General features: G+C 44.9%; 1 protein-coding gene across 2 annotated transcripts in view; it reads left to right on the top strand.

Moving 5' to 3' along the window:
* The window catches only part of LOC131381317 (uncharacterized), a 175,921-nt gene that overhangs the window by 127,827 nt on the left and 24,883 nt on the right, over positions 1-23,211 (top strand). The window contains exon 2 of one of the 2 annotated variants that reach the window (XM_058428575.1): positions 15,480-15,576. In XM_058428575.1, the coding sequence (XP_058284558.1) occupies positions 15,480-15,576 (97 nt within the window). Of the gene's footprint in view, positions 1-15,479; positions 15,577-17,383; positions 17,487-23,211 lie in introns of those variants that run through there. The other variant, XR_009209979.1, reaches the window with a different exon arrangement.

The raw sequence follows: 23,211 nt of genomic DNA, 5'->3' as shown, positions 1-23,211 counted from the left end.
TAGATGTGAAATTGCAGAGTCAAAGGGTAGGTCTAACCAAAATGCTTATGTGGAAAAAGTTTACATTTCCTTTTCTTGTTTTGAGACGGAGTTCCGCGCTGTCTACCAGGTTAGAGTACAGTGGTGTGATCTCGGCTTACTGCAGCCTCTGCCTCCTGGGTTTGAGCAGTTCTCTTGCCTCAGCCTCCCAGGTAGCTGAGATTACAGGCACGCGCCACCACGTCTGGCTAAGTGTTGTATTTTTAGCAGAGACGGGGTTTTGCCATATTGGCCAGGCTGGTCTCGAACTCCTGGTCTCAAGTGATCCAGCTGCCTCTGCCTCCCAAAGTGCTGAGATCACAGGCATAAGCCACCACACCTGGCCAGAAAGAGTTTAAATTTCCATCAGAATGCTTTGACCCATCTGCACTTCCAACAGTATTTCGTGAGCATGCCTATACTCTAGACCACTGGGTTTTTCTTTTAAAAATATGTATTATTAATTTTCTCTGATTACAAAATCAATGCATGTTTGTAAAAGCACCCATCCACTCTCCCTGGTCAGTATCTCAGGGTTCGAGGCACAAAGACACCCAACTCAGTGAAGCAGGGTGGAGGGGAGAAGGGGGTGGGAGCAACGTCCTCTGTGGAGCACGGGTCTGCACACAGCTGGGGCTGGAAAGGCGGGTGGCTGGTCAATGGCACGAGCCTCACTTTTAGGCTTTCTGAATGAGTATTCTGGATAAAGGGACACTTTGATTTCATGAATCTTTTTCTTCCTATAAGCACAGTAGAGACCCTGCGTTTAAAATGCCAGTTGAAATTAATCAGACGATTACAGTGTCTCTGTGTTGTAGCCCCTGTATTCTGTCCTTGAGGTTGTCTGGGCTTTCCCTCCAGCCCATCAAAATGTGGCACCGATGGATACGCAGCTGTAAGAGAATGCCTGCCAGGTCCCCCACACCAGCTCCGTGCAGCAGATAGTAGGGTCTTCATTTTATCCGCATGCAAAACACTCAGGTCATGAAGTTGTCTCAGGGCACATAGCTGATAATTATCAAAGCTGGGATTTGAATCCCACCTGGGGCTGAAACGACTGCCCACGTGTGTGGGTTGGGAGCCAGTGAACTCGACCTGAAAATTATCCACCCAAGCTGGAAAATTATCAGCGTGAGGCACAGTTTTCACATACCTTAGTCAGTTGAAAGAAAATTTAAAAGAGCTATCAGACAATCAGACCTATATATTTTGGATGGATTGGTAATATAAGATATTGGGATCCTTTGCAGTGGGAAAACCTGCTTGGAGAAAAGAAATGGCAAGATCATGACCTGGTTACCAGACTGGAACTGAGTGCTCCGTGGAACTGAGGCCTCTTTTCCTCTTGCACTTCTGCGGGATAGGAAGGGGATGTTTTGAGTTGGCTCTGCCTGTGTCTCCTTCCTTGTTTGATTGACATGGGCAGGCCATCCTGTTATATGTCCTTTCTCCGTTTGCTTCCTGTCTTTGGACCATTCAGTGATTCTCAAGTTGGGCTGCATGTGAGCATCATTTGCGATTTTTCTTTAAATTTCAAAGCCTAGGTTTCACCCCAGTACAATTAAAGCAGACTCCCCAGGGTGGGGCTCTGGCAGTAGCCTTTAAAAAACCCGCAGAGAAGATTTGGTGATTCCAGTCCACAGCCAAGATTGTGGAACCACTGGTCCAGGCCGGTTCCCTTCCTTATTGATGGTATGTGTTCCGGCAAAGTCGGGTGTAATGTGAATTTTGGGGAAAGAATTTCTTACACTTTGTTGTGATTAAACTCAGAACAAATAACTATAGAAAGTATCACCCACTAAACTGAGTTGACAGTCTTTGGTAAATGAAGGAGTTAAAGTCGGTGACATTCTAGACATGTTTGTTGCACTTTGGAAATGTGGGTGTATATCCTATATTCTGGGTTCTATTCGTTGTCCTCTATCTCTTCTTTCTCTTCTACCACAGGGTCATCTCCTAGATGAGTATCTCCTGTCACTCACAGCCCTCTCTATTTAGCTTTTCTCTCCTCTTATCTATGGTTTGCACAGAATAAAGTCACAATATCCTACTTTCTTGGCTGGTACCGCCTTACTCTTAGGCATGATATTTTATAGCCTGAAACTGTGTAAATTCTGGATGGAAGTTTCAATGTGTTTGTTTCTAATCCATTGATGATCGATTTTTGAGGTCTCTTCACCAGCACTCCAGCCTATGGGGAAGGGAGGAGAGGTGTGGGTGCTGGAACTGTTGGGGTTTTGCAGGGACCATCTGTCAGCCTCTCCACTTGACGACTGAGGATACGGAGGCCTAGAGAGATCAAGGAACTTGTCCAAGTTCATAAATCAACCAATTTCGTTACCTGAGAGTGGATATAAAGTATTGGTGACAGAAGGGTTTGAAATTGAACTTAAATGAGGTTTCTGGATTACCCGTGGACTTCAATTACCTGATCCATCTCTTTCTTGCTGTGGGACGGGTATTCTGTGATTTTACGTAATGAAGGTTCTTTTTGAAGTGGGCTCGACCCAGAAGAAAATGGCAAAATGAGTAGCATGCTAATGGATTTTGTGGGTTTGTTTTGTAGATGAAAGTCTAATTTTGGGTTTTGGGATAACTATATCAACATGCCATTCTATCTCATCATTATCGCTCCTTGTTTAGAAAAGAAATTTGATAAATTGGAAATTTTAGGCTTGAAAGAAGCAACTTGAATGAGACAGAATACTGATTTACAAGTAACTTACATAGCCTGAGGGGGAAAAATCAGTAATGTAGAAATAAATTAAGAAATGAGGGCTGGGCACGGTGGCTCACGCCTGTAGTCCCAGCACTTTGGGAGGCCGAGGCAGGCAGATCACCGGATGTCGGGAGTTCGAGACTAGCCTGGCCAACGTGGTGAAACCCCATCTCTATTAAAAATACAAAAATTAGCTGGGCATGGTGGCACACGCCTGTAATCTCAGTTAGTCAGGAGGCTGAGGCAAGAGAATCGCTTGAACCTTGGAGGTGGAGGTTGCAGTGAGCAGCGATCACACCACTGCACTCCAGCCTGGGTGACAGAGCAAGACTCCGTTTCACAAAAAGAAAAGAAAACAAAACACAGACAACCAAGATGACATCAACATAAATTAAGAAATGATTATTTGTGTTATTACAGTAACTCTTGAATTACTGAAGGGCAATCTCTCCATGCTTCTGAAGCTGGGATACCTGGTACACTAGGGCACTTTGAGAAGCTGAGAGAGGACGATGGCGAACGTTTGCTGAGTGCTTGCTGCCCCCAGGCTGTTCCCATCTCAGCTGCCTCCCGCACCTTGTGTCTTTCCGGGCTTCTGGGATTCTGGAATTCTGGATGTTTCTGAACACAGTAAACCGTCTCCTGCCTTGGGGTCTTGGCACGTATGCCTCCTGGCCATGTGTCTTTCTTGCTCTCCGTGTGGTCTCCCCTCATTCCCTGTGGGTCTCCCCTCTCCCTTCTCAGTGTGTCTCTCCCCACCCTACCTGGATCTACGTCGTGCCCCCTTCTCCCTCCTCCTCCTGTCTCCCCCTCAGAGAACGGCATTACCTAATGCATGAAACCCAGGCCTCAGCACGGCACTTCCCATAGTGAGTGTATTACCACACCCTCTTCAGGCGACCCCTAAGCACCTCTCCAATCTGCTCGCCTCTGGCCTATACCTGAGTCTCTGCTCTCGGCATCTGTCATGTATGCTGGACAATTTTCCCCCAGCTGCTTTGCCTGCTCCTACTCTTCTAGAAATATGTGGATAATGGTGAGATTTGGCTGTTACTGCATAGAGCCACTATCCATCCATTTGCAGCTGCATAACATTCCTTTGTGTGACTCTGCCACAATTTGTCCATTCCCCAACTGAGAACACCAGAATTGTTTCTTTGACTATTGCGGACTCTCCTGCTATTCACACACTGAATGCTTCTTCAGGTGCAGGCGTGAGGCTTTCTCTGGGATATGTACCCTGAGGTGGGATTGTTATGTCTAGGCAAACCCTCACCTTCACAACATGATAACAAGTTGCTTTCCAAAGAGGTTGTGCAGGTTTCTCTCTGTGGTCACTGGTCCACATGCTCTCTAAACTTTGGTATTGTCAGAACCCTTAACTTTTGCTTGTAGAGTAGATGCAGAGTGGGTCTCACTGTGCTCCATTTACATGCAGCTGATGACCAGCGAGACTAATGTCTTTTCCCATGTGGACTGGATTTTCCCTATGGCCAGTTCTATCTTTGGAGTCAGTACTGGCTTTATTTCTTCCTTTCCAAGCCTCTGACTTTAACGCATTCCAGCTTCCTTATAGAGTTACCTCTGATGTCCAGGGCGGTGCTGACAGCAGCCACTGGGCCAATCTGGCCTGGGCCTGATTTGGAGGGAATGTTCCTTCCAGGGTTTTCTCATGAAGTACGATGTTCACGGGAAGTATTTCATACACACTCTGCCAGACTGAAGACGTGTCCTTCTATTTCTAGCTTTGATGATGTTTGATGAGATCAAATGTGTTTTCTCTGTTTGAGATAACCAAGTAATACTCCTTCTCTCTCTCTCTTTTTCTTTCTTTCTTTCTTCTTTCTTTCTTTCTTTCTTTCTTTCTTTCTCTCTCTCTCTTTCTTTCTTTCTCTCTCTCCTTCCTTCCTTCCTTCCTTCCTCTTTCTTTCTCTCTTTCTCTCTCTCTCTCTCTCTCTTTCTCTTTTGAGACAGAGTCTCACTCTGTCACCCAGGCTGGAGTGCAGTGGTGTGATCCAGCTCACAGCAACGTCTGCTTCCCAGGCTCAATCGATTCTTCTGTCTCAACCTCCCAAGTAGCTGGGATTACAGGCACCTGCTACCATGCCAGGAAAATTTTTGTACTTTTAGTAGAGACAGGTTTTCATCATGTTGGCCAGGCTGGTCTTGAACTCCTGACCTCAGGTGATCTGCCCACTTCGGCCTCCCAAAGTGCTGGGATTACAGGCATGAACCACCGTGCCTGGCCTACTCTTCTTTAATCTTTTGATATGGTGAATGAAGTTCATGAATTTTCAAATATTAGAACACTCTTGAACTTCTAAAATAAATCAAACATGGCCATGGCATGAGGTATTTTCTTATTCACTGCTGGGGCTGATTTACTAATATTTTATTTAGGATTTTGGCATGTATATTCATGAATAAGGTTAGTCTTGCCTCATTTCAACAGGAAGTTTACACCACCCTCATGGAATAAGGCGGAGATAGTCCTCTTTTTATTCCCTAGAAGAATAAGATTGCATGAGATTGCAATGATCTGTTTCCTGAAAATTTGTTAGGACTCACCTGTAAAAACTATCTTGCTTTGTGTTTTCTTTCTAGGAAAACCCTTCACTATGGCTTTGGTTTCTTTAATAGTAAACAGATTCTTCAGGAATTCTATTTATTTTCGAGTTCTTCTAAGTTATACTATAAAAAGTTATCTTTGTCCACGTGTTCCCATTTTTGGCATTAAATCATTTTAAGAATTATACCTGGCATCCCGTTTCTTTATTCATGACTAACATTCCTTTGTTGTATCTTCTGTCTTTTTCTGTATCCATTTCTCCAGAAGTTTTCCTATTAACTGTTTCCAAAGAACCTGTTGATGGTCTTCAGATTCCTGGAGGCATTTAGGGAGAGGGCAAGTTTGGGAGAGGAGTGAATTCACCTGGGCTGCAGCCCACTGCTGAGGACAGACCCTCCAGGGATGCAGGTGTCAATTCCATCAATGGGCTCTTACCCACTGGAGAAAGGGCAGCATCAACCATTGGCCAAGCTGCGGGACCAAAGCTGACTTACGATGGTGTCATCGGGTAAGACCTCACCTGCCCTTGGATGCCTCCTGCCTCCCACAGCCCCTTGACCCCCAACAAGAAAGACATACTTGGTGGTGGCTGATGGCATCAGGCACCTAAGCTGCCGGCTGGAGGAGGAGCGTCGTGAACAGTGGAGCTACAGCAGGAGCCGGTGGCCACAGTGGCCTTGGTGGGGCGGCAAAGGTCGATCTATTCAGGGCAGAGTTTTTGGTGTCTGGAGGGGACTGGGCATTTTAAATTGCTGACTTTGGATGGCATTTGTTGACTTCAAGTGGCCAAAGCGCTTCTTATTTCCTGGGACTGATTAGAAAATGTACAGGGCCCACCTGGGTTTTCATCCAGGGACAGAGAGTGTCCAGAGAACAGGTTTAAACGGGACAGTAGGAAACAAGCCAAAGCTGTCTCGGGTTACACCCAGCACACCTGCCTGTTCCGCATGCAGGTCCTCAGACGCCTCCACCTAATCACAGAATGACGGAGGCTCGCGTTTCCTCTCATGGCCGCCAATGCCGTGCGGCAGCCAACTTACAGAGTGTCTTCACTGCAAGACGGGCTACAGCCTGAAAACCGAGCAGCGAGTGTAAAATGGGTGGGAGAGGTATGGCTAAGCCTTTCGAGGTTGCTACTGGGACAGCAGTGCCACCTCCTCCTGACACATCCCCGAAGGTGAAGGCTGGGCTTCCACGGAGCATGCGGGTGCCTAACGTGGTGTGTTTTCTTACTTTTTCATGAGTGAGGTTGAATTTACTATTTTCCCTGGCCCACGCTGTTTCATTTCTGAGGGTGCTTTTGTGACAGTGTCTGTTACGGAGCAGTCTATCAGCAAGGATGATGTGTTATCTCTCCAAAAGCTCGGATGCTTGGCATATGTCTGCACAATTTAAACATTAGTAACCAATTAGCTGCAGAGAACCCATTTTTATTTTAAAAATCTCCTACCATTATTTCATTCTCTACTTTAGGAAATTTTGGAACTCCCAAATAAATAGCAGTCAGATATTTTGAATGATAGTGTCTCCGAGAGGAAACTAGCCCTAGAAGTTCTTTACCCACTAAGAACATCTCTAAGTCACCCTGCAGACTCTGTTTCTATGTCTTAGAATATCTTTTCCCCTAGGGATTCTGCAGTAGCTTGTGACACCTTATTTGGAAGAAGCACTTGCCAGAAAGTGAACTGGGTAAGGTGCAACTCAATTCTCCTTCACCCTTCTTAGAACCTCATGTGTCCTGGAATGGAGTTTATTGGCTGTTACTTGGGTTTGGGATTCCCTTTTGAGCAATTCTTTATCTCTGGAAACTTTCAGAATCGTATCCTCTAGCCATCTAAACATACACACACACACACAAACACTCTTACACACTCATCATTGTGACACTGAAAGGGCTGTTTGACCACACGCTTCAAGTGTTCAAGATAACTGTCCCCACCCCAACCTCCCCCTTCTCTCTCTGTTCCTTCTTTCCTCCCTCTGTCTTCATCTCCTCTCTCTCTCCCCTCCTCTTTCTTTTTCTTGTTTCACTAGCCCAGCCATTATGCTTCTACTTGCCCAAGAGAGTGTCGTTTAAAACATCGTCAGTAAGGACCGCACGTTATTACTTAATTTGGGGGATGTTACATCTTTTGCTTTAAGGGAAGTGTTAACTGATGTTACAGTGCTAATGATACAGGTCTGCCTCTCCTAAAATAATTATAGATCAATAAATTACAGGGTGAATTATAGAACAATTATAAAATAATTTACTACAGTGTTCCTTCAAGGGTTGATATAATGGATTTAATTTATCAAGCTTTGTTTTTTCCCTCTTTTCATAACTACTGAGTAAAACAACAGTAGCAGTCATGATGGCGAGTATTATATTCCAGTGAATATCCAACGATACCACCAATCAGTAATTCCATGCTTAACTTGTGGGGAACAAGCTATTCTCCATAGCAGCTGTACCACTCTGCATTCCTGCTGCACTGTGTGAGGACCCCCATTCTCCACGTCCTCACCGACACTTCTTTCCCAGCTTTTGATTATAGCATCCTAGTGGGTGTGAGGTGCTATCTTACTGTGGCTTTGGTTTGCATTTTCCTAATGAGTAATGACATTGAGCATCTTTCTTTTGTGTGAATTATATAAAATTGGAATGGAAAAATAAATAAGAACTGCAGATGCAGCATTTTTTTTCTCTCTCTCTCTCTCTCTAAATTGATTTCCCTCCCTCTCTCTGCCTACATACACACCCCTGAGATGGCAGACCTTTTGGCTAGAAGGGCTCTGTGGGGGTCGTTTAATCCACACCGTTGGCTCAGGGGGCCCAATTCAACACACATTTGTTGGGTGCTGGGCCCTGCTGGGCCCCACAGTGACGCAGAAAAAAGATAGGCTCGGTTCATGCCCTCATAGAATTGACAACCTAGTGAAGAGAAAGGCCCCCAACTGGAGTCACACAGATAAGGAAGGAGGTGAGTGTGCAGCACACAGGTCAGCCGTGGACTGGGGTGGGGTGCAGGCCTCTGTAGGAGCACATGGGCAGTCGCCTGGCCTGCCTGGCGGGTCAGAGAGTGCTGCTCTTGGGGGTGACTCTCAGGCTCTGACACCTCCGAGAGAGCTGGGGCTGGGGATGGGGGCAGCCCTGGCAAAGGTGCCAAGGCCCGCAGCGGGCAGGGAGGACGTGGTGGGTGCTGGAGATACAAGGATGAGCTCGGCCGGCAGCCCCGAGGCTGGCATGTGAATCGCAAGACAAGGGGCAAGGGGAGCTGGCAGCTGGGGGGTGCGGCTGGGATGAACGGACCTCAGGCAGCAGGAACGTCTGGCCCAGGAGGCCTGCCTCTGGGTGGGCAGCACCCGGGGCTTCCTCACCTCCTGAAGTCACTGCCCCCAGGGTCCGCAGTGGCAGAGCTACCAAGCCCTGGTCCAAGGCCCTGACCTGGGAGGTCCTGGGTGAGCCACTGGACTCCCCGTGCCTCAGTTTCTTTACTGGGACATGAAGAAGTAGTTTAGGACCATTACAGCCTTCCCACCCTGCCATTCGGAAAATCTCTGAGGCCATCATCTGAAGTGTCACTATCAAACACAACTTTGTCACCTCCTATATCCTCACTTCCATCTCAGTCCTCCTGGCTTGTCCCTCACAGAAAAGAATTTTCTCAAGAATTCAGGCTTGGACAACATGGGATCCAAAGATGGATTTCCAGGTCGACTCGTAACTAAGATGAAAAAGCAGCAGCTCAGCACCTGCTCAGACTTTGGATTTGTGGGGATTTCTTTTCCTGTTTTTAATGGACAGATAGCCATATGTATTTACTGTGCACAAGATGTTCTGAAGTTACACACGTTATAGAAGAGTGAAATCTCGCCAATTGACAAATGTGTCCAAAGGTAGTTATCCAAAGGTAAGTGAGTTAACCTCACTTAGTTATCATTTTTGTTGTGAGAACAATTACTCACCCTCACCATTTTTCGAGAATGTGTCATCACTCCCTATGGTCACCATGCTGCACAACACATCTCCGGGGCTTATTCCTCCTGTCTGACTGTAATATGTATCCTTTGACTAACATCGTCCCATCCTCCCCTCCCCGAACCAAGCTGTCAGCTGGTTAGATTCTACCTGTGAGTGAGGCCATGTGGTATTTGTCTTTCTGCATGGGGCTTATTTCACTTAACATAATGCCTTCCAGGTTTATCTAGATTGTTGTAAATGCTAAGATTTCAGTCTTTTCATGGCTAAATAGTATTCCACTGTTTATCTATACCACATATTCCTTATTCATTCATTTGTTGATGGACACTTATGGTGATTCCAAATCTTGGTTGTCATGAACAGTGCTACCCTGTACACAGGAGTGCAGATGTCTGCTCAGCACACTCATTTCATTTTCTTTGGATCCATATTCAGCAGTAGGGTTGCTGGATCATATGGTGATTCTATTTTTAATATTTTGAGGAACCTCCAGACTGTTTTCCACAATGGCTATACCAATTTACACTCCCAACAACAGTGTATGAGGATTCCCTATTCTCTCTACATCCTTGCCAACACTTGTCTTCCTTCTTTTTGATGATAGCCTTCCGAACAGGTGCAAGGCGATAGCTCATTGTGGTTTTGATTCGCATTTCCCTGATGATTAGCAATGTTGAGCATTTTTTCATAGATCTCTTGGCCATCTGCGTGTCTTTTTTTGAGACATATCTGTTCAGATCTTTTGTCCATTTTTAAAAATTGGGTTGTTTTCTTACTATTAGGTTGTTTGAGTTCCTTATATATTTTGGGACTAACCCTTTATCAGATGCACAGTTTTGCCATTATTTTCTCCCATTCTTTAGCTTGTCTCTTCACTCTGTCGATTGTTTCTTTTGCTGTACAGAAGGTTTTTAGTTTGATGCATTCCAATTTGTCTATGTTCGCTTTTGTTGTGTGTGCTTTGAGGTCATATCCAAGAAATCACTGCACACGCCCATGCCATGGAGTTTCCCCCTGTGTTTCCTTCTAGTAGTTTCATAGTTTTGGGTCTTACAGTTAAATCTTTAATCCATTTTAAGTAGGTATTTCACATGGCAGGAGACAAGGATCTAGTTTTATTTTTCTGCATGTGGCTATCCAGCTTTCCCAATATCATTTTTTGAAGAGACTCTCCTCTCTCCATTGGGTATTCTTGGCATGTTTTTTAAATATCATCTGGCTATAAATGCACAGATTTATTTCTAGGCTTTCTATTCTGTTCTATTTGTCTGTGTGTCTGTTTTTATGCTAGCACCATGCTCTTTTGATTACTATAGCTGTGTAGTATATTTTGAAGTCAGGTAATGTGATGCCTCCAGCTTTGCTCTTTTTGCTCAGGATAACTTTGGCTGTTCTTTTGTTGTTCCATATAAATTATATATATATATTTTCTATTTCTGTGAAGAATATCATTGGTATTTTGATGGGGATTATATTGAATCTGTAGATCACTTTGGGTCATATGGACATTTTAACAATATTTAGTCTTCCAATCCATGAACATGAATATCTTTTCATTTATTTCCTTTTTAGTGTTTTTCATCAACGTTTTATAGTTTTCAGCATAGAGATCTTACACTTCCTTGGTTAAATTTATGTCTAATTATTGTATTTTTTGTAGCTATTTTAAATGGTGTTGTTTTCTTGATTGCTTTTTCAAATATTTCCCTATTAGTGTATAAAAAAGCTCCTGATGTTTGTATGTTGATTTTGTATCCTGCAACTTTACTGAATTCATTTATTAGTTCTAATAGTTTTTTGATGGAGTCTTTAGAGTTTTCCATAGATATGATCACGTTGTCTGCAAACAACAATAATTTAACTTCTTCCCTTCCATTTTCAATGTCTTTTCTTTCTTTCTCTTGCCTAATTGCTTTGGCTAGGATTTCCAGTACTACATTGAGTAGAAGTGGTGAGCATGGACATCCTTGTCTTGTTTCTGATCTTAGAGGAAAAGCTTTGAGCTTTCCCCTGCTGAAGTTTCTTGAGAAGGAGAGTGACATACATTTCACAAAGGAAAGCAAACCCTTGTGGTCACAGACAGGGATTCTGGGCTGGGAGCCCTGTGCGCTTCCCCATGGTGTTCTTGGGACCTGAGAGAGGCTGCCTGATCATGAACCTGCTGCTGGATGAAGCTTTAAAAATCATACAGAAACATGGATGATGCCCCTCAAAGTTAAAAATGAGGTGGCCTTATAGTTGAAGACCGCAAAGCCTCTCAATATAATTTTCTGAAACCCTTTTTGTAGTACCCATGCTAAACCTTCCTGTTGTCTGTGCTTTTCCCCATGCAGGGACGTGCTGTGGGCAGGGGTTGGAGATAGAAATGGGTTGACTTTGGCCCCATGACTCGCTCACTGAGGAAGTTGTAAGCAGGTTGCTAGGAGGAGACAGAGGGCTTTGCAGAGAGAAAAACCTGGTGTGGATTTTTGGTGCTCTCAAAGCCATGTTGGATTCAAACTCATTACCCACTCTTCCCACTGCCTCTAGTGGAATCTGGCATCATGAGGGATGGACACAGAGTGGTTGCTTCTGGAGGAGAAGGAAGGTGGGATTTGGGATTCTCCTCTGCCTGAGTAGGGCATTGGTGGTACCCTGAGGACACAAAGCATGGGTGTCTCCCATGTGGACCCTATAAGTTGGGGGATGGCAGTGTGCCCACTTGCTGTCTTCAGGTCCTAGGCTGCGTGCCCTTCCCTTCCTGTTCTTCCTTCTTCCCTTCTCATGATCTCTCCTGGTCTCCATCTCTTCTCGTTGTTTTCTTTCCTTCTCTCTCATCTGCTTGTGCATTCGTGCATTCATTCCATCATCGTTTACTGAGCACCTTGTACCAGGCAAGCATGCGAACTCTGCCCTCAAGAGCCTGCAGCCCAGGGCTCAGGACATATCAATGAGGTTGATCAGGCGTGAAATAAGATCAAAATGGAGGAAGGAGCTGCTTGAGCTTGGGGCGGGGGAGGCTGGCCCTGCTTAGGGACTTGGGGACACTCCTGGGAGGAGCTGGCTTTGGGCTGAATCATTCAGATGAGTAGGAATCTGCCGAGTGGACAGGCATTCCAGAAAGGCACATTGCACGTGGGAAGCAAGGGAAATGAGCCAGGCCACGTCCTGAAGGAACGAGGTTTGTTATTCCTGGAGCAGTAAGCAGCTCTGAGGGTGTCAAGAGATGGAGCTCAGTGTGGCAGGAGCATGGGGAGTGGTGGGGATGAGCCTGTGGGCCATCCATCCTGTAGACCTGGGGCTGCAGTCTGTGGTTGGTTTATAGCTCAAGGGAGATGCCAGACCTGCTGTACAGACTAACAGATAACTGCCAGTGACCAGCTGCCTTGGGGACATTGCTTCTGATGTTCTTTGTATGGGTTTCTTGTAACCCTCATAGCAGCCCTGCACAGCGTGCATGATTGGCTCCATTATAGGAACAAGAAAGCCAAGGGTCAGAGAAGTGGAGTCAGTCGTTTGAGGTTAGCACCTGGTCAGTGGGTGATGTGAGACTGAGACCCCTGGCATGCTTCCTCCTTTATGCCAGTGCCCCCCTCTGTGTGTGGTGAGCCGCAGGGATTGTGTGTGGACAGTGGTAGTAGTGTGTGGTGTGTGGCTGCGTGGCTGTGGCTGGAGGGTGTGGTGGACTTGAAGTGTTGATTAGCATTGGCTGCTCTCAGCCTTCTCAGTTAAACACGCACAAGCCTGCTGTCTGTCACTGATTGCCATCTCCATGAGCCTGTGCTGAGGTGTAGGTTCACATGGCCGCGCAGATGTGGGTTGCAGAGCAGGCAGAGCTGGGTGAGATTCCAGCTCCGTCATGTTCCCACTCAATGGCTTTACCTTTTCTGCTCAGTTTCCTCATTTTTAAAGTGAAGGGAATCATAGCGTCTACCTTAAAGAGTTTTTAGATAAATCACTTAAAACATAGCAATTATGTAACAACTGCCAATAAGTATTAGTTATCATCATCGGACACTGTAAAAGATTTAGTGTGCAAACCTGTAAAATAGCTCCTAAATTGAATGATCTCACGGTCTAGCTGGGAAAATAAGGTGTAATTCAAAAATAAAAATAAAAATGTCAACTCTGTGCAGAAATTCCCAAATACATGTGTAGAGTCTACTATCCACACCAAGGAACGGGGAGAGACCACACCTTGGAGCCCCTGCAGAAAGTGTTTAGGGAAACAATGGGACTTGAATGGGAGCCTGGAGGCGTTAGGTAATGAGACAGGAAGGGAGAGAATATTCTAGAACGGAAGAATACCAGGTGAGAAGGTTTATGATGTATTTGGAAGCCACCTCCTGTGCCAGTCGGGCTGAAATACTGGGTTTGTGTGGAAGAATATGGGGTGAACCGTGGAGAAAACTGATGAAACAGGATGGGTCAGCATCATCCCACAAGCCAACTACTGCTTGGAGAAGAGTTAACTCGGTGGCTGTCTGTACGATGAACTGAAGTCAAGAAGAAATTAGAAGCAAGGATGAAACAAGCGAAGTAAACCCTTCTATGTTTAACCACAGCTTTGTAAACGCGTGACTCATCTCCATTCATGGGTGTCAGTGTGGTTCTGAGCATGCAGATGAATGTATCCAACCAGGGCTGAGGAAGCCGGGGTGACCCTGAGCTTTGGCCTTTTAGTTCTGTTCCTTTGCAGGCAGAAACAACTAGGAAACAAGGCCCATATTTTGGGAAGTAAAAATATTCTACTCTGAGATCTTTGCAGTTTTATTTCCTTAATTATTTTGGATAATCACCATTTTCAATTTTTTTTCCAATTTTCAAATCAACTTTAGATTTAGGCCCTTAAATATGTATTTTAGGAAGTAGCATCTTGTTGCCTTAGGAACGGTGTTTGAAAAAGTTCTTATTTGTGCTGTACATTTCAATGATAAAGAAAGTTCACTGGCATCCCCCTGTGGAAAATGCTTTTATCATTTAAAAAAACATATGCACATAGAAAGAGTTGGTAGAAGGCACTGTTGTAAGAGCCCAGGGTTGGTATTAGCAGAACTTAACGTATTCCCTCTCAAAATAAGATCATCGTTGGAAAAACTATAAATAATTTTCAAGTTTATTTTCAGACTGAGTTTGTTGTTAGTAGCACTTTAGGATTTACTGTGATGAAAGACAACGGTTGTGTTTTTAAAAAGTGTTGCCCACTTGGACTAACAAAGGGACTCAGCACTGCAGCCTCGATGGAAAGTTCTTTCTCCATGCAGGCACCAGATGGCGCCAAGCCGCAGGTCCTTCACCTGGATTAGTTCATTATTTTAAAAAAGAATTTGGGAATTATGGCTGCTGGCATTCTGGGCTCACTAAAATTTGTGTAATGTTTCCAGCTGTGGATAGAAGTGTCAAAGGCTATGTTTGATATGTTTTTCTGGAATTTATTCTCATCAGTGGTTGGAACTGGAAGGCCATCTTCCCTCTCAATTCTTGACTTTGGAGGGAAGTGAGGGAAGCAGCTTTCTGCTTAGGCTGTCCTGGGCAAAATCTGGATATCTGCACCACCTGCCTTACAGTTTTTCTGTTGTGCTTCCCTTTAACCTGTAGAAAAGTGATTTACTAGGAGTAACTTACCCTAAAGTGTCAGTGACTTACTTCACTAGAGGAATAGCCACAAAAAATAATGTCAGATGCAGAGGGTTAGGTTGCTACAGGATTTTTAACTCTCAGTGACAAAGCAGTTCAGAAGTTATGTTTAAGATTTACATTTACTTTTTTCCCTCTAACCTTGCTAGTATTGTTTTTATGTGAACAGATAATAAAAACATATGACATTTTGTATGATGAATATTTCTTACCAAGGCAAATTTGGTTTTGGTTGTTTTCACAAGAGTAGTAAAATTAAGATTAGCCACGCTGAGCTGACAGTGAACCAAAAAAAATAGTTTTTGGAGGTTTGATTTGAACTCTGAGAGGAACAGCGTAAGAAATGGAACAGGAAAAGACCTCCGAATATCCAGGAATGTTGTAATTGACATATTTGAATCTGAAAACACTGTTTATCCTTGCGGCTAATGCAGGGTAATATACAGTGCCAATGCTTCAAACAAACGGGGTAAATGCCACTGCTGAAATTACAGCTTCTGCTTACATTCTTTCAGCTTATCCTTTATTTTTATAAAAATATTCCTCTTGCTGAACATATATTTTGAGATTAAGAAGTGTCTTTTCTTTCTCAGAGAAGAATATTTCTCAGCCCTCCATTCTCAAGACAGATGAGTGCTTTAGAAAGAGGACTCTGCAGCGGCGAGGAGGCTGGAATGACAGGCAAAGCAGGTAGGACCAGGAGATGGCTTCGTTCCCTCAATCACTCATCCAAAGACGTTTAATGAGCACCTACCTACTGTGTGTCAGGCATTGTACTGGGCAATGGGGATATCATAGTTGGTGATAAGTGAGGAGAGATGAGTTCATTTGTGAGAGGCTCTGACCAGTGGAATCAGAGGAAGGGAAGGCCCAAGGTGGGCCAGGTTCAAAGACATTTTGGAAGTAGAATCTTCAGAACATGATGATCTTTTGGAAACAGGGCAGGGATGTGAATAAGCACGTAATGTCCCCATGGGTTTGTCTTTCCGAAGGTTTAAAATCCTCAAGAATAAGGAACATAGGCATGTGTGGTAATGGTCTCCACGGTGGGGGAGTATTATGTCAGTGCACCTGCATGTTAACTCTGCTCATGTAGAGGCCACGTCTTCACCACCACAAAGCCTCAAGCATGCATATCTGGTCCCTCCTACCCCCTCCCTATTGAGGTGCAATAAAGGCCCATGTTTCTCCTAGTATGGGAACAGAACTAAGTCCTTTGTTCTATTATTTGACATGTATTGACTCAATCATTCGATGAGTATTGATGAAGTGTGTTCTAAGCTTGTACCAGGCTAGGTCTTCTACTGCAATCCCCATGCTTACAAACCTTGCCAACCTGTGCCACCTGCAAGCTTTCTGACCTTGGGCGTCCTCATCCCTTCACCTCCACTGGTAAAGATGAGCTAACTGGTAAAGATGAGCTATGGAAAGAATGTGGAGTAGTCCTCGGCACATAGTAGGAATTTAGTGAATACCAGTTCTCTTCATTCACAAGCACTTAATACGCCAGGTCCTGGAACAAAAGACAAATCAGATGGAAAGAGGCTCATAACGCATCCCGGCCTGGCAGAGTGAGAGCGGCTCCTGGAACCAGGATTCCACGTCAGCTTTCAGCTTTTTTTCTGCTTTTTCCTTCTTTTCAGGCCTTTTAGGATTTGGTTCTTGTTTTAAAGCTTCTGAAGGAGACAGCCAAGTAGCCTGTCCTTACTCTATGGGCTGGAAGCAATGAGTGATTGCTAAAGAGGCTTTTTCTCAGCAAAGGGCAGAGGCAAAGGAGAGAAGAAAGGAAGGACCCTGTGCCGCGAAGGAATTTTCTCATTTTCTGCTGCTGGTGCTTGCGTTGGTGTCTTCCTCAGCATGCAGGGGAGGCCCAGAGAGGCACTGCTACGGGTTCCAGACATTCCTTGTATTCTCACTGCCTGGCTCTGTCCTCAACCACTTACTTCCGGTGTTAGCAGTGAGTCTCAAAGGAACATTGTGCTGAACTGCTCTCCATCTCAGCTACATGACCCTGCAGCCCTCGGGATGAAGGATTTCGGTCTTTGATTCCGGCGTCCTGGAGTCTTGCTTACCGTCAACTCCATGCGGAGAACTGTAGAAAACAGGATAAAGACGGAGACTAGGCCGAGCCGTCCAAGGCAGTAAGTCCACAGTAAGTGGGGCGAGTTAGGCCGTTTCCGCACCGCTATAAAGAAATACCTGAGGTTGGGTAATTTAGAAAGAAAAGAGGTTTAATTGGCTCATGGCTCTGTAGGCTGTACAGGAAACATGGTGCTGGCATCTGCTGGGCTCCTGGGGAGGCCTCAGGAAAGATAATCATGGCAGAAGGCGAAGGGGAAGCAGGCGGGTCTTAATGGCAGGAGCAGGAGCAGAAGAACGGGGAGCTGCCACACACGTTTAAATGACCAGATCTCGTGAGAGCTCCCTCACTATCACGAGAACAGCACCCGGGAAGGTGCTAAACCACTCATAAGAAACCACCCCTGTGATCCAGTCACCTCCCACCAGGCCCACCTCCAACACTGGAGATAGCATTTCAATGTGAGGTTTGGCGGAGACACACATCCAAACTGTAGAAAGTGGACAGGATGGCTGGAGCGGTAAGTGTGGGGAGATGAGGGAGGGTGTCTGAGGGCACTGGAGCCCGCTGGAGGGCAGCCGCGGATGAGAGGAGCTGGGCGGGGCTCGTGGAGGCGGGGCTTCTGTTGACCCGGATGGAGCGAGTGGGCGGGCGGGCGCGGCCCCAGCCATCCCTGCTAGTCCGCTGAACTGTGGCCTGGGGAGTGGCTTTTCTGTTGGGCTACATTAGTGGTATTGGGTTCAAGGCTGAGAGCACAGAAAGAATCCTGAGAAGCCTTTGTGGGGCCCATCCCGTCCAGGGCCTGTGCATGAGCAGCTGTCATGTGCATGCCATGATGACCGTCACTGTCAGGACCGAGACATCCTTGCGGCCCCACAGGTCGCCACCCTCCTGGCACAGCACACCTGCCAGTCATTTGGGCTTTGCGCTGGTGTCTCGTTGGGACCTACAGTTCAGGTGAAAAGTCATCACACAGAAACCACTGCAGAGAAATTTCACAGAGTGCAGTGCCCCTCCAGCTCAGTGAACAGTTGATGTTAGATGATCCTTGGCAAAAACGCTTCATCTTAATCAGAGGACACCTCGTTCTTACAAGCTCTGTATAGCAGTTTACTTTGTAAGCTGGAAGGGCCTTAGAGCTGACCGATTGTTGCTGAGTTTTGTGATTTTTCTACTCTGCTATCCTGACTTTGCCTCTCGCCACTTTAAGAATTCCAACCATTCCAGCCAGGAAAACTCACTTCAGCTCCTCAGCTACCAACAGCAAAGACACACATAGAGCTGCCCTCAGATCCCAGAGAAGGAGAAACGTTTGCGTGGTGCCCTCTTGTTCTCCTGGGTACAAAGTGTTTCATTTTAATTACTAATTTACTGTAGGAACCCAGGGATTCGTGTATTGCCTCTCTTTGTCTTGTAGATCAGGAATGTGGTTTTAACAGCTTATTTGTTACAACAAAATTCCATTTTAAGAGAACCCGTAGAATTTTTTTTTGGTTTTACTTGTAGGGATTCAGACCATATAATGAGTCCCTTTATAAATGGGTTCAGATAACACAGCGCAGGAGTAGCCTTTGTCTCCAACAGACTGGAGGAATAATAAAATGTAGTCACTACTAAATTATGTCATGGACTGGAGTAGATTTTTACCATTAATTGGATCTAGGCCCTCTGACCTTTTCGCAGGAAGCAAACTAAAGGTATAATAATTTTTACAAGGATGAGCTTTTTGCACTTCCAGTAATTTTTTTTTAGAACACCGAAATAATTTCTGGACATTGAAAGAACTCTGACGTACTGTTCTCGAGATAAACAGAGCTTTGAATTTCAAGGTTGTCACATTTTTCTTTCTCCATACCCTCTGCCCCCACAAAGTGAAGATAATACAGGTAAATGAACTCAAAGATAACCCTCATTCAGGAACAAAAATCTAATTGAATCACATTTATATTTCTACTGGTAAAGTTTTAAAATGATCTCATTCAGTGTCTTCCCAAGAACATCAAGATAAATAGAAGCAGATTACAACATTTGGCAAATCTAAACGTACATATTCAGTGGCATTTTTTTTTCTTCTGAGATTAAATACTTTTTATAAAACTCAGAAAACTCTGAAACTAAAATATTGAAAGGAGGCTGAAAAAATGGGAAACTCCTGAAGGGCTTTCCAGGTAATACAGGGTGGAGAAGCAAGGGAAAGTTGTAGATGGGTGTTACTGTTGATTTCACATTTCAGTTTATTTTTGCTTTTTCATTTCTGCCTATTTTGCATGTTCTTTGCCCCACATGTTGGTAGGGCCGCTATTGTTCTTACCAGCTCTGCTAAACACTGTCCGTTGGTTCAAGATTTTTATCATTTTTAAAATGATGCTTACAAGTCAATTGATAGAACGGAACAAATACCGTGGGTGATTCACAGTCTGTCATTAACATGCTGAAAAGGGAGACTTTTCTGAGTTTAATAATAGGATGGCTGGGTCAAATGCTAGGTCCATAAGAGCTGCTTAGTAAATTTTTTTTTTTTTTTTTGAGATGGAGTTTTGCTCTTGTTGCCCAGGCTAGAGTGCAGTGGCATGATCCCGGCTCACTGCAACCTCCACCTCCCGGGTACAAAAAATTCTCCTGCCTCCGTCTCCGGAGTAGGTGGGATTGTAGGCGTGCGCCACCACGCCCTGGTAATTTTTGTATTTTTAGTAGAGACGGAGTTTCACCATGTTGGCCAGGGTGGTCTCAAACTCCTGACCTCAGGTGATCCACCCGCCTTGGCCTCCCAAAGTGCTGGGATTACAGGCGTGAGCCACCACGCACGGCCTGCTTAGTAAATTTTTTAGTGACAGTTTAACCCAGCTAAAGACTATACAAAGAATAGAAACTTTCCCAGTACTGTACACTGCATCCTGCTCTCTGAAGGTGGAGAGGGTGTTGGAGCTTCAGTTTGAACCACTTGACAGAACCCATCAGATCACTGTTCAGTATTTTATCAATTTAAATAAGAAAACCAAATAATTTAACCTTTAGATGTGAAATAATTGCCTTGGGATAATAGTATAGAATCTCTCATTTAAGGACTATTGTATGAAAGGTTAGAGCTAATCATTTTGTTTTAGAATTTAATATGCAAAAAGTATGTGTCTCTTGGACATATACTTATATCCATGTATTTTCTGAAATTATTTCCAAGACATGGATGCATCTTTTTTCTATGCCTTCTTTGTGCAGCTGCGGAAAGATAATTAGCAACATATAGAAAGTATTTTGAAAGTAGAGACGTGACAAGCAATCACTCATACTTCTGCCGAACTGTCACAGGCTGTTTGTAAGTGGGGTCAACAACATGTTGACGACATGGTTGAATGCTTTATTTGAAGTAAAGATGTGTGATCTTTGAATGAAGTTATTAATGATGTGACAGAAATCTTGAAAACCTCTCATTTCAATGGGAAACAACAGTCAAAGCCTTGTACTAACAAGTCAGTTGCCAGGACGCAGCTTGGAGCACAAGATATTGCGCCTGTGGATGTTGGCTGCACCAATATGAAGTAGGAAAAGCATTAACGCTGTGAATCTCAGTCTTTCTGCCTAGAACCTTATCAGGGTAATGTAGTACACGGCTAATGGTTTTCCTAATCAAGTTAGAACTTTCTTTTTCTAGTTTTGCACTGAATCAGTATAGATACGATTGTGCTAGAGAACGAGCAAAAGACTTCATTTCATGCTGTCTTGTTCTTACCACTCCCGTAGTACAGGGGACCTGATGGAGAAAGGGTAGGCGCGGATGTGTGGGCCAGGCCGAGGGGACTAGGCAAAGCTGGGGTACCTAGCAGAGTCCCCAAAGGTTGGAGGGTGGCACAAAGAGAAAATAACCATTTATTCCTGAAATTCCAGTATTCTTAGATAGTATTCTAGGCCCCACATCTCCCCTCAAGAAAAACATTTCAGGTGGACTAAAAATGAGGGAACCACTCCCTTAAAACAAAGTTTCCTCCCAGGAAGTGATGTGGAAGCTCCGTCCACCGAGTCGTGGGTGGCAGCTGGACAGTGAACAGTGACTGGCCTGTTAGTCCCGGGGTCACTGCAGGAGGAACGGAGGCTCCTCCCTCTTCTCCTTCTGCTCTCTGGGGCCACAGTGTCACTGAGAGTGACTGTCCTTATGTTCCTACATAATCAGGTCATGCAGGTAATAGGAGCTCTGGTCCTTTTAAAAATAATTTGAGGGAAATGTTTTTAGGAGAGGATTGGAACAAACGCTTCTTGGGTTTCTTCCAGTTTACTGCACAGAAACCATTTACTAGCAGCTTAATGAATCCCGATTGATCGCGAACTGTCATGTCAGGGTAACCGTCCTCATTTTCTCTGTTTTCAGGTTTATTTTGGTTACTCAGATGTTTGCCTCTGCTCCTCAGAGGTAGTGAGCTGATAGTGTATTTTTCATCACTTTAGAACAATGCATGAGAAAGCAAAATTCTGGCTTCCCCGCACCCTCTCACTTCTCTGATTAACATCCAGAAACAATTCACTTCTGAGCAAAAAGGCCCTGCTCCCCTGTCATTTTTTGCAGCACACTGTGCTCCCTGAAGCTGCAGGTATGTCCCCTGTTGTTGATGGGATAGCCTCATCTATGTTTATGCTGTTTAATTGTGTGAGTTCCCTGTAATCTGTAAGAAGAGAGCCGCCTGTCCCGGGCCGTGAAACGCCTGAGACAGCCGATCATTATGCTCCGGTTCAGACTGTTAACGCTGTAAAAACAACAATCTCGGTTTGAAGGGAGATCAGCGGAGCTTATTCTGATTAAAAGGAAGCAAAGTATTTTAAGTGGCTGGTGGGTGAGGGGAAGTCAGGTACAGCCGCGGTATCTGATAGGTGGGGTCTTAGCCGGTGTTGACAGCTGAGGTTTAGGAGAAAATGCTCGGACTAAAGAATGCCATTCTCTTCCCAAACATCCAGCTATTTGTTTGAATATTATCGGCATTTTCAAGAGGGGTTTTCAAACACGTGCAGAGCTTCAAATATGTAGTCCTTCAGTTCAGCTTTTTGAAGCCTTGGGAAATGCAGTGTAGCAACCACAGTTGGACATTTTGTTACAAAAATGACCTGCAAGTAAAATGTAGAGTGAAGGTGTTTTTCCCACTAACTTTTACAACTATGTTTTAATGCTAAATTTGTTAAAGACTCTTTAATACACACACATATACACACACATGTATTCACTAATGTGCTTGTACTCTAGAAATTGTGACCTCGTAATTTATCATAAATAGGGTAAATAGGTGCCGTGTTGTTATAAAAGCCATTTTATGCTTAGCTAATTATGTTTTCCTCCGCTTGATACACACATCAGATGGATTTCTTTTTAACAACATTACCTTCACATAAAGGGGAACAATCAGCATACACAGATTTCGAGTTTTAGAAAAAGCTAATATTTCAGAGAAAATACTCCTTTTATAATCAAGCTGGATGTAGGTTTCATTCATTCACTCACCCACTCACTCAGCAGGTACAAGAGGTGGGCACAGAGCACCTGCTGTGTGCCAGGCACTGTTCGGGTGTTTGGGAAATGTTAAACTTAACAGAGATCAAATCTGAGCTTTAATAGAAATCACACTCTCATTTGAGGAGACAGACAGTAAATAAGCGAATAAGTTCCATGCCCATTAAGTCAGCTGGCCGTGAGTGCTGTGGAGAGAGACCGAGGCAGGGAGTGCTGGGTGGGGTGGGGGCTGAGGGTGGCCTGGGCCTCGCTGGGCAGAGGATGCAGGAGCGTGGGCATTCCTTGGCTCTGGGGAGATGTGTCTGCCGGGTGGCTGCAGGTGCTGTGGGGAGAGGCCCACATGTCGGGGACAGAGGGAGCAGAATGTGCCCTTGGCCCAGGCCAGTGGGCAGTGTCGTGATCACAGAACCGTGGTGAGCAAGAACCCTGAGGGTCATGCCCAGCAGAGATGGGGCTGATCTGAGCTTGAAAATCATGCTCCGGCTTCTCTCTTTTTTTATCGTGGTAAAATATGCATGACATAAAATTCACCATTGTAACTGTGCAGCAGCATTAAGTACATTCACACTGCTGTGCAACCATCACCACCGTCATCTTCACAACTTTCTCATCTTCCCAAACTGAAACTCCATCCCCATCCAGTTACTCACTCCCAATCCTCCCGCCAGCTCCTGGCACCCACCTTTCCACTTTCTGTGTCTCTGAATTTGAGGACTCCGGGACCGCACACGAGTGGATCAGACAGTGTGTGTCATTT

Source organism: Hylobates moloch, unplaced genomic scaffold (assembly GCF_009828535.3).
Source record: "Hylobates moloch isolate HMO894 unplaced genomic scaffold, HMol_V3 SCAFFOLD_1, whole genome shotgun sequence".
NCBI lineage: Eukaryota > Metazoa > Chordata > Mammalia > Primates > Hylobatidae > Hylobates > Hylobates moloch.
Note: the sequence above shows the minus strand (reverse complement) of the source record. Positions and strands in the feature narration are given on the sequence as shown.